The sequence below is a fragment of the Vigna unguiculata genome, chromosome 3, assembly GCF_004118075.2.
Source record: "Vigna unguiculata cultivar IT97K-499-35 chromosome 3, ASM411807v1, whole genome shotgun sequence".
NCBI classification, from domain to species: Eukaryota; Viridiplantae; Streptophyta; class Magnoliopsida; order Fabales; family Fabaceae; genus Vigna; species Vigna unguiculata.
Genome location: NC_040281.1, coordinates 33,978,834 through 33,993,358, shown reverse-complemented (window position 1 = coordinate 33,993,358; position 14,525 = coordinate 33,978,834). Strand labels below are relative to the sequence as shown.

The following is a 14,525-nucleotide window of genomic DNA, read 5'->3' as shown; positions in this document are numbered from 1 at the left end:
ATCATTATGAATTAATAAATCTTTCGTGGCAACATCTAAGATGAACCACCACCACAACGTACAAAGGAAAATACCCATTGTGACCGAGGAAGTGTATAAGATAGACTTTTGTAATAAGCCTATGTCCCATGTAAAAAGGGGGCTAGTTTTTTGGTCCGGCGTGTGATGTGAAATCATTTAAACGGCTGCCTCTGTTTTGGGCTTTTTGTACAAGTGCCTAAATTGCTACGTACCCATCCCTTGCAAAAACAAAACAAAAAACCCGATTTCGTTCTTTCAGTACCATTTCCCACAAAGGTGCATGCATAAAACAAATAAAAATCAATAAATATCACGCATTCCCATTCGACATAAACATTAACTTTTTTTTCTCCAATACATCGTATTTAGTTGTGTGAGGACTATGGAAAGAAACAAAACGACATGTCGCTGTTACGGTGTAATTAGTTGCGCACGTAAACCATGATATGAATGATAAGGTAGTTAAGCAGTGAACGTTATGTATCTTTCATAATCCAAGCTTTCACACCTACTCATATTCCCTTTCACATCTCTATAAATTCACGAATCCAAAGAATCATACTCCAGAAAACCACATCAAAATTTCTCTCTTTATCGCTAAAGTAGAGGCAGACATGGGTTCCAAAGGGTCCATCTCCATGAAGCTTTTGGTGCTTCTACATTTGGCCATTCTCTGTTCTTCCCAGGATTTTGATTTCTACTACTTTGTTCAGCAGGTTAGATTATTTCTTTAAGGTTGTCCAAGGTCATTCATTATTCTTTTTTCTTATGCCCAGATGTTGTTTTTATCAGTGGCCAGGCTCCTACTGTGACACACAGAACAGTTGCTGTTACCCAACCACTGGGAAACCCGCTGCAGATTTTGGCATTCATGGTCTCTGGCCTAATAACAAAGATGGTTCTTACCCGTCTAACTGTGATTCAAACAATCATTTTCAGCAATCACAGGTACGTCTTTCTAATTGCATGCACCTTTGATTCTATCTTCATGGCGTTACATTCAGGAAACTCTTGTTTCCAAGCTCATTATTGTTTACTGATTTACAAATATGGTTCGTCTTGCCGCATATTGTGCTCGGAATATTTTCAATCCACAGATAAATAGTATAATTGTTTTTTTCTTTCTGGTGATTTTAACCGAAACATTGCTCTACTTATTGCTTGCCTCGTTTTAGTCAAGATTACTTCTATGTCGCCTAGCACATTACTTAATCAGTAAGCTAAATAAGTAATGCCGCATTTAAAAATTCGTTGTCTTTTTGTTTCCTCACAAGATAATTTATTCTTTCTGTTTTGGAGCAGTAGAAACATCAGCTTGTCCTCTTTTTACGCGTCTTTATACAAAGTTTAAGCTTTTTTATGTCTTTCTATTAGTAAAGAAAAAATGAAACCAAACAAAAAAAAATGTATAAAAAAGAGTAAGAAAAGAATATTCTTCTATGCTTCAGTTCCGTGCTCCACCCTCTGATGCTATAGCTACCCAGCTTGATAATTTAATAAAAGGTCTTGCTACGTGTTTGTATATCTGATAAATTACATACTGTGACAGATATCAGATTTGACAAGCAATTTACAGAGGAATTGGCCCACTCTGGCATGCCCAAGTGATAGCGGGGTTCAATTCTGGGCCCACGAATGGGAGAAACATGGGACTTGTTCTGAGTCACTCCTTAAGCAACATGACTACTTTGAAGCAGCTCTCGATCTGAAACAGAGAGCCAACCTCCTTGGAGCTCTTACAAAAGCTGGTATATAATACATTAAAACTGGCTCCATTATTTTGGCAATGTCATAGCAATGTTTCTGATAAATACGCATTTGGATTAATAGGGATTGAAGCAGATGGAAGGTTTTACAGTCTGAGCAGCATCACAGGGGCTATAAAAAATGCAATTGGTTATACTCCATACATTGAGTGCAACGTAGATGCGTCACGTAGCAGCCAGCTTTACCAAGTTTATTTGTGCGTGGACACTTCGGCCTCTGGTTTCATCGAATGCCCTGTGTTCCCTAAAGGTCGATGTGGGTCCCAAATTGAGTTCCCAACTTTCTAACCCTTCTATCTTGGAAGCAGTTTATGTTTGAAGTGCAGCTTCCCTTCGTGTCTGTTGCTCATATATCATATTTGCATTATAGTTTCTCTCTTCCCAATTCTAAGTGTGCTTTTTTAGTCCATGCATGACTTGCCCAGACAACTAAACTTTTATAATATTCAATACCAATCATTAATCAAATCTAATTATTATATTATTGTTTTGATTTTCTCTCTCCAATGTATGACCTCATTTTGTTTCTCATAGAATACTGCTGGTTGGAATGGATCACAATTTGCGTCAGAAAATTGCAGTTGGATAATAACCAGATTTTTTCTTTAATGTATGAATTTACATGTCAAAATTCAACCTAGTAAATTATACTATACATATGATATAAAAATCAAAAAACAACTCACAATAATAAATAAAGTTATCCCACTTAATACTTCTTTTCATTTAATCCTGACAATTTTTTTAATATTTATCTCTATTTCTTTTCTTCTTCTTTTTCATTGTTTACACTCTAATTTTCTAATTTGCTCTTAAAAAAACGAAAAAACGAAAAGGACTCGATGCAAATGAATTTTCATTATATATGGATGAAAGTAATACAGAGCATACGTGAAAAATATAAAAACAAAAGGGAATAACAAAAACAAATATATTTTATCTGAAATCCTATAGTATGTTTTTACTAAATATTTAACAACTTTATTGGAAAAGTAAGTGTTTGTATAACTTTAACTTCATATTCCTATAAGGGAAACAATCATAATTTTCAAGCTCCCTCTAGAGAGATAATGGGAACGTGTAGTATTCCATGACAGAGCCTTGCTTTAAGTCGTATATTGCGGCGTTCTCATATACTATACACTATACAAAAGGTTTGGGTTTGGTGTAACTAGTGAGAAAACCTATATTATTTTTAAGGTTAAAATACTTAGTTTTTTATTTGTTTGAAAATTTCACTTAAGTCTACTTGATCTTAATTGGATTTCTATTTTTGAAAATGTGTAATAATTAAGTTTTTATTTTAATATTATACTAATAACGTTAAATATGTGTTACATATCAATTTGTAGCTTTTTTTTATTTTTTATTTTACTTTTAATTTTTTTTAAATTATTTTATCACGTGTCAAATGAGTGTCGTGTCATGTGTTAAGTCATTGCTTAAATCTTAATTTGGTCCTATTTTAATTTAATTCAGTCCCAAACTTTTTTAAATCGAACAATTTTATCCATTTTCAAATTGAGACTACATTTAATTTTTAAAGGTCATAATGATATTTTTATTAGAAAAGATATTTTTTTAAAAATATTTTATTAATTTAAAGCTTATTTAAATTTATAGTTTTCATTGATATTTATTTAAATTTTAAATGTATTTGTGTTGATATTTATTACATCAAAATTTAATTTTCCAAATTGAGATCACATTCAATTTTTTAATGTTATACTAATATTTTTATTAAAATTAATATTTTTTAAATATTTTTAACAAAATTAAGTTTATTTAAATTTATAATTTACGTTGATTATTATTTAAATTTTGTTTTAAAATTTTAAATTTATTTATGTTGATGTTTTATTGCATTAAATTTTAATATTATCTTTTATTTAAATTTATATTCCAAATAATTGTATATAAATTTATATGGATTTATAAATTTATATTTCAAATATTTGTATAATATATTATATATTAATAATTTCTATACAAAATGTTAGAATATGTTTAAAACTAATAAATTCAATAAATTAAAATGTAAAACTTTAAAACAATTTAAAATAGATATATTTAAAATATTAAATAAAATTTATCATAAAATATAATTTAAATAAACTTAATATGTTAAAAATATTTAATTTATATAGATTTATAAATATATATTTCAAATCTAAACTATATGAAAATAAATACCTCTGAAAATTATCCAAATACCCCAACTCTAATTGTTGACACCTGTCCATTTTACATGTTTTTTTCGTAAAAACATCTCTGGATATTACTGAAATAACCCAACTTTATTGGTTGACACCTGTTCATTTTACAGGTTTTTGAGTACATTACCCCTCTTTTAAAAATGCTTTCCCGTTCTCTTTATTTGTGGTCTTCATTTTACAACTTTGCCCCATTCTGCTTTGTGTTTAAAGAACAACATATGATGGGTTATAAGTCATTTTATTTTTCTCGCTTCTGGATTTGTGCAAAAGGAGGGAACACTGTATATTGACTTGACGGTGATTTGAGAATTTCTTGAAGAAGTTTCGTTTATCTATTACCTTCCTCCTGAAATCTTCATTGCATGGAGAGCAAAGATGAGAGCGAAGATCAATATGTTTGTTCTACTCTTTTTACTAGAAAACGTGTTTATGGGTAATATTCCTTGATTGGAGTAATATTCTTTGTTCTGGACTTCTATTTTCATTAAGCTTTAAGCTTAATATCTTTGTGGCAGGCTTAATATCTTTGTGGCAACATTTGGTTTACCTTCGTAGTAGCAGCATTTTCGATCTGTGTTGCTTTGTGTTATTTTCAAGAGAAGTGTGTTATTCCTGATGGTCATTTTTGGAATTTATTCCATGAAGGTAAATGGTGTTTCGTACTGATTTGTGTTATCTGTTTCTTTAGCATGTTAAAGTTTTTTTTTCTCATTTTCTTCTTCTTCTTTGTTTTCTTCTTTTCAAAGCTTTTAAGAGTTGTTGAAGAGAAGATCGAAGGTTGTTTTCAGAGATCAAGACGAAGTTCTCAAGAAAAAAGACGAAAAATGTTTCATTTTTATTATTTCTCCATTTTTTTTGTTTGATTTTAATCATTTTTTTTCTGCGAGCCAATCCGTTCCGATGTTGCTAGGATTGTGTGTGTTCTTGGAATCTGATGGTGGTTTTTCTCTTTAGGGTTTTTCATTTTCTTCTTCCTTTTTGATTACTTCTTTTCAAAGCTTTTAGGAGCTGTGTTGAGAAGAAGATTGAAGGTTTTTGAAGATCAAGATGAAGTTCTCATGAAAAAGACGAAAAATATTTAATTTTTATCATTTCCCCATAATAATTTTTCAGTTTGATTTTAATCATTTTTGTTTTGTAATCCAACCCGGTCGATCTGATATTGCTAGGTTTGTGTGTTCTTGGAATCCTGGTGGTTGTTTTTCTCTTTGGGGTTATTTATACGATAATATAGGTAAACCTTATTTCCTTTCTTTTCTTTTACTTTATGGATCATGTAACAGATGATAATGTGTTATAGTTGGGTTTTCGGTGTCTGTAATTAATCAATCACTCAATGGTTATTGTATTCAATTCTGATGATTATTAATTTGCAGTTTTCAGGTTTTGCAGTTGCATGATTCCTCCTACAATAGTTTTAACGTTTCAGTGCTGATTAATGGATTATTTAACCAATAATACCTTCCTCCGGTTACTAGAATTTGCTGGCAACTTGGGCTGCTATCTTGTCAATTGGCATTAATGACTTAAAATCTTAGTAACAGGTTCTCAATTGTTGAAAAACTGCTTAATTGGTTTGGTGTTTACTCTGTTTTAAGAACAACTACCAACTGTGTTTGTAAAACTTTTTTGTTGTTAAGAATTGATGCTCGCCTACATTGGGACACACTCTGATTATTGTTTTTTTCACAGTTCTCCAGAGTGTTCTAAATGATGCTGGATATGTTTCCTGTAATACATAAAGGTATTCCCTTGGAGGCATTATCTCTGCCATTGAGATATGCTAACGTTTGGGGTGCTCTTCTAAGTGCATGTAGAATTCATAAAAATATTCATGTTGGGAATAGAGTATGGAAAAAGCTGCTTGATATGGGGATCTCTGACTGTGGTACTCACGTTCTTACTTACAATATATATATAGAGAAGCTAGGTGGGAAGCAGACGCAAAACAAGTTAGGAGTAGGATTGAAGAAAAAGGGATGAGAAAGAAGCCCGGATGCAGCATAATAGAGGTGGATAATGAAGTTGAAGAGTTTCTTGCAGGTGATCATTCTCATCCACAAGCACAAGAGATGTGCAGATTACTGGATTCCATTCTCAAGATGGGGATTTTGGAGCACTTATGATGAGTGTGAGCTATTGTTTACTACTGTGTTGTTTTCTTACATGCTTTAGGTTAATTATAGTTATTTGCAAGAACCCTGGACATGAAAAGAAAATCAAATATAAATTGTGGTTCCTTTATTGTTGAATTTATGAGGGCAGTAGCTCCACCAGGAGAAAAAGAGCAAACGAAAGAAAGGAAAGGACACATGATATTCCGAAGTTAACATATCATGGCATAAAGAATTTGGAAAGTATTTTACACTGACTTATTTCAGTCACTAGTGTAAAATAGGCTTTTTATACCGGTTAAAAAAGGTTTTTTATACCGGTTCTAGCATCGGTATAGATGCAGGTGGTATAGAAGGTTTGATCTTTCTACACCGGTTTCATGACAGGTATAAAAAAATTATTTTTTATACCATTTCTAGAACCGGTATAGAAAGCCCTCTTGGAAATGGAAAGTTATGTAAGAAAAAATGACTTACTATACCGATTATAGTTCCAACTGGTATAAATAATTACACATTTTACACCAAGTATGACCTCAACCGGTATAAAAAGTGATTTATTATTTTTTTATGAAAAAATCGTTTATGCTTCTTACCACATACCAAACCTGTATATAATTACCAAAAACATCTAGAAAACAAATCTCATTCAATTTAATATTTACATGAAATAGAATCTAATGTTTATATGAAATATAATACTACTCCAAAACGAATTACTATTGTACCGTACCTAGCCAAACTCAACCAAGTAAACAGTATACACATCGAAACCACCTAGTATCTGGTACCCGAACACCACCAGCACAAGCCATCTAGGCAAGTAGCCGGTCGAGACCGACTACTTGCCTAGAATGGTAGCTAGCATCGATGCCTCGCCTTCAATAAGTTTCAAGAGCCTGATTTGGGGCCCAGGCCCATTCATGGCCCAAACTAGAACCCAAGTCAAAACCCGGCCCATGAAATGGTCAAACGTCATTTAATGCTCTATAAATACGCGTGGACCCCAGTAATTAAAGGTACGCATTCATTAATCACTGGTTTGACTCTCTGAGAGCTTTGACTAACTTGAGCTTCGGAGACTCTTCTGCAGGTAACCCCTCCTGGGTCCAAGCCGACATATATCGACTGGGAAGAGGCCAACTGAAGAGATAGCGGATTGCATGGTAAGGTGACGCTTGTGCCTAACTTATCTTATTTGTTCTCTGCAGGTACGCCCCACTCACAGTAGCCCGCTCCCACATCCTAGACGAGGCCCTCCAGGCTGACCTCCTCCCCCCACCACGAAAGACAACCACCCCTCCTAATGCCGACATGACCAAGTATTGTCGGTACCACTGCAACCACGGTCATACCACAGAAGAGTGCAAAGCGCTCCAGGATAAGATCGAAGAACTGGTACGCGCCGGCCATTTTCGCCGCTTCATCCGCAGGGATGACCACGCCTCCTCCTCCCGAACCCGCCACCCTCCACGACACGACCACAGAAGACATCCAAGCGGTACCCACCACAATAACCACCCCACCCAACCCGACGACCAACAACCACAGCCCGCTCACACCAACATTACCCCTGCTGACCCCCCTTACGAGGCACCATTAACACCATCTCTGGTGGCTTCGCAAGCGGAGGCTCCACCTCTTCCGCCAGAAAGAAACACCTCCGCCACATACAATCCATCAACCACATCACCCAATCCCATCACAGACGACGTATGCCCCCCATCGTATTCACAGACGACGACTTCCATGGCCTCGACCACCAGCAAGACGACCCAATGGTCATCACAATTGAAATCGAAAATTACGCCGTTAAGAAAGTCCTGGTAGATCAAGGCAGCTCCGTTGACATCCTCTACTAGACCACCTACCAAAAGTTACAGCTCCCCGACACCGCTATGATACCATATGATGAGCCCATATACGGCTTTTCTGGCGAACAAGTATCCACCCGAGGCTACATAGACCTCCATACCGTCTTTCGGGAAGGAACCCAAACAAAAACAATCCCAATCCGCTTCCTTATAGTTGACGCACCCACATCCTACAACATACTCCTGGGCCGTCCTTCCCTCAATACCCTTGGCGCAGTCGTCTCCACCCCGCATTTGGCCATGAAGTTCCCAGCACCATCCGGTGACATCCTAACCGTCCACTGTGACCAACGTTTGGCACGCGAATGCTACATGGCAAGCTTAAGGCCGCAACTCCCAATCCAACAGACGAACCACATCGAGAGACCACCTAATTCCCGCATAGCCCTATCCGACGAGGACCTTGACCCCAGAATAGGCCGAGATGCCCGCCTCGAACCAGTCGAGGACACAACCCCCCTGGAACTTCCCAACGGCCATTCCATCAACTTGGGCACTGGTTTGAATCTTGATGAGCGTGCCACAATTACACCCATCCTCACAAACAACACGGATCTCTTCGCCTGGTCAGCCGTCGACCTCCCCGGGGTAGACCCTAAGGTCGCATCCCACAAGCTCTCAATATACAAAGAAGCCCGCTACGTATCTCAGAAAAAATGCAAACTTGGGGAAGAACGCAGACAGGCAGCCAAGGTAGAGGCTGAGAAGTTGCTGAGCGCAGGATTTATAGACGAAGCACAGTACACCACCTGGCTTTCTAATGTTGTCTTGGTGAAGAAAGCCAATGGCAAATGGCGGATGTGCGTGGACTACACAGACCTGAACAAAGCGTGCCGACGCGACGCCTACCCCCTACCCAACATCGACCGCCTCGTAGACGGCGCGGCAGGAAATAAAGTACTTAGCTTTTTAGACGCATACTCAGGTTATAACCAAATACCCATGGCCACAGCAGACATGCATAAAACCGCCTTCATCACAGATGATGCCAACTACTTCTATAGAGTCATGCCCGTTGGCCTAAAAAATGCTGGGGCAACCTACCAGCGGCTAATGGACAAAGTCTTCAGCCACCTCACAGGACACTGTGTCGAAGTCTACGTCGATGACATGGTCGTCAAGTCCCCAAGCCATCATCAGCACGCTAAAGATTTAGAGGCAGTTTTCTCCGCCCTGCGCCAGTACAACCTCTGCCTAAACCCCGAAAAGTGCGTATTCGGCGTCGACCGAGGTAAATTCCTCGGTTTCATGTTAACCCAACGCGGCATAGAAGTTAACCCCGAAAAATGCACGGCCATCATCGAGATGCGTAGCCCCACCACCATCAAGGAAGTCCAACGACTAATTGGCCGTCTCACGGCTATATCTCGCTTCCTACCAAAACTAGCAGAACAAACTCAGCCCATAATTCAGCTCCTAAAGAAATCCGCCCGGTTCACGTGGATTGAAGATTGTGAACAAATCTTCCTTAAGCTCAAAACATCCCTAACCTCACCCCCCATCCTTCGCAAACCCGACATCAGCCAACCCCTGCTAGTATACATCACGGCCACCGATCACGCCGTCAGTGCTGCCCTTGTCCAAGAAGCAGAAGGCACGCAGCATCCTGTTTACTTTGTAAGCAGAACACTACAAGATCCTGAAACCAGATACCAAATGGTAGAAAATCTAGCCCTGTCCTTGGTCCACGCTGCACGCCGCTTACGCCCGTATTTTCAAAACCACACCATAACCGTCAAGACCGATTACCCAATTCAAAAAATACTACAAAAACCAGATTTAGCCGGACGCATGTCATCATGGGCCGTGGAGCTCTCCGAATTCAACATCCGCTATGAACCACACGGCCCCATCAAAGCCCAATGTCTCTTAGACTTCGTCAATGACCTACAGCAAGCACCTGTTGAGGACCAATGGACGTTTCATGTAGATGGCTCCTCGAACCCAAGGGGTGCCGGTGCCGGCATCGTACTGGAAGGCCCCAACGACATCCTCATTGAGAAATCTCTTCACTTCGCTTTCAAAACGTCGAATAATCAAGCCGAATACGAAGCTATCCTCGTCGGGCTCTCTCTAGCCCGTGAAGTCGGCGTCAAAAAGTTAACATGCAAAACCGACTCCAAACTCACCGTAGGTCATCTGAACGACGAGTTCCAAATCAAAGACCCCATCCTCCAACAATATTACCATCTGGTCCGCGCAATCATCCAATCCGCCTTTGAACAAGTCCGCGTCGAACACATACCCAGAACCGACAATGTCAGAGCCGACATCCTTTCCAAATTAGCCAGTACCAAACTCAAAAACCGTAACCGGTCCTTGCTACAGCAAACACTATCCACACCCTCCTTCGCACACACTTGCCAAACGTTAACCCACACCCCATCAAACAGTATCACCCCCACCCAAAACCCAAACTGGACCACCCCTTACATTCAGTACCTCAAGACTGGCAACCCCCCTGCCGATGCGGACAAAACTTGGCTGGCCAAGGCCGCCAGGTACACTATAGTAGGCAACGACCTCTACAAACGCGGATACGGCCAGCCCCTACTTAAATGTGTCACGCCAGAACAAGCCTAGTACGTCATTAAGGAACTACACGAAGGGATCTGTGGTTATCATTCAGGCGCGCGCACCATGACCACAAGAATTCTCAGAGCCGGGTACTTCTGGCCCACAATAGAGGCGGACTGCCAAGACTACGTCAAGAAATGCAAACCATGCCAGAAGCACGGCAACCTTATACATCAAAAACAAGAACAGCTACACCACATATTGTCCCCCTGGCCATTCGCTAAATGGGGAATGGACATCCTAGGCCCCTTCACACCCGGCAAAGGACAGGTTAAGTTCCTAATCGTAGCCGTTGACTACTTCACCAAATGGATTGAAGCCAAGCCATTGACCACTATCACGGCCCAGCAAGTCCAGCAGTTTGTGTGGAAGGACATCATATGCAGATATGGTATACCGCATACCATCATAACAGATAACGGCCGACAATTCATTGACAAGGAGTTAGCAAAATTCTACACTGGCTTAGGCATCAAACATATCACAAGTTCTGTAGAACACCCACAGACCAATGGGCAGGCGGAAGCGGCAAACAAAGTTATCCTCGTGGAGCTGCGTAAAAGATTGGATACCGCTAAAGGCCGATGGCCAGAAGAATTAATTGAAGTGCTATGGGCCTACAGATGCACCCCTCAATCGTCAACAAATGAATCCCCTTTCAGCCTACTCTACGGCGCAGACGCCATGATACCAGTAGAAATTGGCGAACCATCTCTGCGCCGAGAACTGTACGACTCAACTCACAACCACCAAAACATGGCCTTACATCTCAACCTCCTTCCCGAACTCAGAGAAAAAGCCCAAATATGCAATCTCGCCGCCAAACAACGAGCTGTCAGGAAATATAACGCAAACCTGCACCCACGATCGTTTGTCATAGGAGACCTAGTATGGAGAATGGCCAGCAGTGCTAGAAAGAAGGATGACAAGTTCTCCGCCAATTGGGATGACCCATACCGCATACGAGAAGACGCAGGAGGTGGGGCTTATCGCCTAGAACAACTATCTGGGGAAGAAATCCCCAACACGTGGAATGTATCCCACCTCAAGTTCTATTTCAGTTGAACATGCACCATAAGCGGATCCATACTTGTAACCACGGGTGTACTCTTTTTCCTCACTTGGTCTTTTTTCCCTAAGGAGGGTTTTGGCCAAGGAGGTTTTAACGAGGCACCCCTATTTGAATAAATAAAATGAGTGGTTCCCTACTTTATGACTCTATACTGCTTTACTCGTGGTTAATTCGTTTAAGTTCCCCACCCTTACCACAAGTAAGGGGCCTGGGTCGAACACCCTTTACTCGTGGTTAATTCGTTTAAGTTCCCCACCCTTACCACAAGTAAGCGGCCTGGGTCGAACACCCTTTACTCGTGGTTAATTCGTTTAAGTTCCCCACCCTTACCACAAGTAAGCGGCCTGGGTCGAACACCCTTTACTCGTGGTTAAACCGTTTAAGTTCCCCACCCTTACCACAAGTAAGCGGCCTGGGTCGAACACCCTTTACTCGTGGTAAATTCGTTTAAGTTCCCCACCCTTACCACAAGTAAGCGGCCTGGGTCGAACACCCTTTACTCGTGGTTAATTCGTTAAGCGGCCTGGGTCGAACACCCTCAATAAAAATCGAATTTACAAAACATCACATACATCAAAATACTCGCTCATAATTATATCATACCAATAATGCACCGCTATCACACAAGTTATCGGCATCCAATAAAACACATCATACACAGAACATTCATCATGTTAAAAACAAACAATGTACGGGGTATTACAGACATAGTGTACGAATTATTACAAACATAATTCCAGTTTTCAAATTATAAACATTAAAGGTCTTATGCTGCTTTGTTGTCATCACCCTCCGCGGTCGCGTCCGCATCCTTCTCTTCCTCGGCCGCCTCGTTCCCAACCTCTTCCCCACCCTCTTCATCCTCCCTTACCAACTTTCCGCCAACCACATCTTTATCCACATGGAATCTTGAATCCTGGGCATCCACATCCTTATAGAAGAAGGCCGCCTGCCGCAACCCCTTCTCGAAACCATTTATATGCTCTTGTATAACGCTGTTCTTCAAATCATCCAACTCTCCAACAGCCCCGTCGTACTTGTCCTTCAAATCCTCATAATCTTCTTCCAGCTCCCCTATACGCTTGTTCAGTTTCTCCTCAGAATCTAAACAACGCACCCTCCATGACCCCAGCCTCTTCCTCTCAGCTTCCCACCCTTCCTTCTCCTTCTCTAGCGCCGCCTTCTCCTCCGCAAGCTTGTCTACCTTACCCTGCAACTCCCCTACCTCCTTCACTTCCCTTCTGTAAAGGGACCCTACACGTCGGCCCAAGACTAAAGCCTTACTTCCAAACTCCACCATTGTTCTCACGATGTGATCAACCTCCATGTTATCAATAGAGTTCACAACAGTGTCTGGAAGGTTGATCGAGATGTCCTTTCTCACGGATATCTCCGGCAACTCAATCAGCCCGGCCTCCGGCAACCTCTCCCCGCTAGCCGATCCCGCCCCACTAGCCGACCCAAGGATAGCCGCCCTTATCTTCTTCACATCCTTACCCTTCCCAGGTCGAGGCGGGAGTTCAGCTCTCCTCTTCGTTCCACCCTGCACATGTACTTCCACAACCGATTCCTGCAAATTTGGAACATCAGCTTTCCCAGCCTCCTTGGCCTTGGCGGCCATCTCCTTCCTCAGCGATTGAAAGAGCGCCAGATTCTTCTTACCAGATTGCGCCATATGCCCTGCAATAACATATCACAACTCGGATCAAAACAACTTAGCATCATTAACACAGCTTAAGTAATAAACAGATACCTTCAATATCTATTATCGGATGCACCGAATTATAAACCCTAACTAGGCCCTTAGTGGACAACTTATCCACAAATCTCAACAATATTCCCACCACCTCCTTGTCTCCGGCCGACAACTCCTCCACTCATATGTCTTTGTAACGAGAAGGATTGTTGGTCCAACTAAAAGGGAACTTGGTACTCCCATCCGCATTCAGAAAATGCGGCTCACCTCCCTCCTTCACTACGACCTTGAAGTACCCGTCTTTGAAGTGCTTGAAAGATTGGGAGAATGCATCCAACCTGCTGATGCTGGGACGACTGATTAAAGAAAGCCAAGTAGTCGGCCTTCGGGGTCTGGTATCATAAAAATACAAGAATGCATGGGGGGAAGGCTCCAAGTACAAAGACTCGCACAGAATGCGAAAGGCCTGTAGGTAAGCCCAACTATTAGGGTGTAGCTGAGTAGGCGCCACATTCAACGCCCGCAACACGTCCATAGTGAAGTCGTCAAAGGGTAGTCGTACGTGAAGCTGAGAAAAATGGCACATATACATATAAAAGAACTTCTCAGTAGCCCCTTCCTGCCCGTGACATACCCGGTCGATGGCGCTCACCCTCTCCAGCGAAACAATATCTCCGCTGACCCCCCTAGACATGACCGGTGTGCAGTTTAACCAAGAGTTTAACAGGCGAGACCACCTAAACAATGATGGCTGGTCACGAACATCAGCAGCGACCCATCCATAGCCGCCCTTGGCCGGCCAGTTACTCTCCTCCAGCTCCTCGGGAGGATCCTCTCGAACTTCCCTCACCACTTCCATCGGCATCCCGTTTGTACCCACTCCAGAACTCATACCCTCTTTGCCAAGCCAGTCATCCCTACTCCTATCTGACTCAGTACTTTCACTACTACTAGACGCAGATAACGATGTGCTATCGCTACTAGACATACCTGTTTTCGTTTTTACGGGAAGATGTCGGCTGAATTTGGGAACTAGTCGGACAGTATGATGCGCACAAGATCTCTGAATTCGAAACTCTCGCAAATGAACCAAGTAAACCCTCTATTACTTTCAAACCCATATTTATAGCCCTCGATCCTAAACGACTAAAACTCTTCCCGCCAAAATGAAACCCCAGACCAATCGACA

General features: G+C 41.1%; 1 protein-coding gene across 1 annotated transcript; it reads left to right on the top strand.

Moving 5' to 3' along the window:
• The first annotated feature begins 458 nt into the window (after positions 1-458).
• On the top strand, positions 459-2,266 carry LOC114177068 (ribonuclease 1-like). The gene is made up of 4 exons (XM_028062299.1): positions 459-737; positions 814-969; positions 1,571-1,769; positions 1,852-2,266. Exons 1-4 carry the CDS (start codon positions 636-638, stop codon positions 2,073-2,075), a joined length of 681 nt encoding a protein of 226 aa, XP_027918100.1. The 5' UTR covers positions 459-635; the 3' UTR covers positions 2,076-2,266.
• Positions 2,267-14,525: the final 12,259 nt, after the last annotated feature.

What these genes read in the sequence shown, in the direction of transcription:
- LOC114177068 (XM_028062299.1), top strand. Translation starts at nt 636, where the DNA reads ATGGGTTCCAAAGGGTCCATCTCCATGAAGCTTTTGGTGCTTCTACAT. An exon ending in TCTACTACTTTGTTCAGCAG is followed by an intron (nt 738 to 813) that starts GTTAGATTATTT and finishes TGTTTTTATCAG; the next exon opens with TGGCCAGGCTCCTACTGTGA. An exon ending in ATCATTTTCAGCAATCACAG is followed by an intron (nt 970 to 1,570) that starts GTACGTCTTTCT and finishes ATACTGTGACAG; the next exon opens with ATATCAGATTTGACAAGCAA.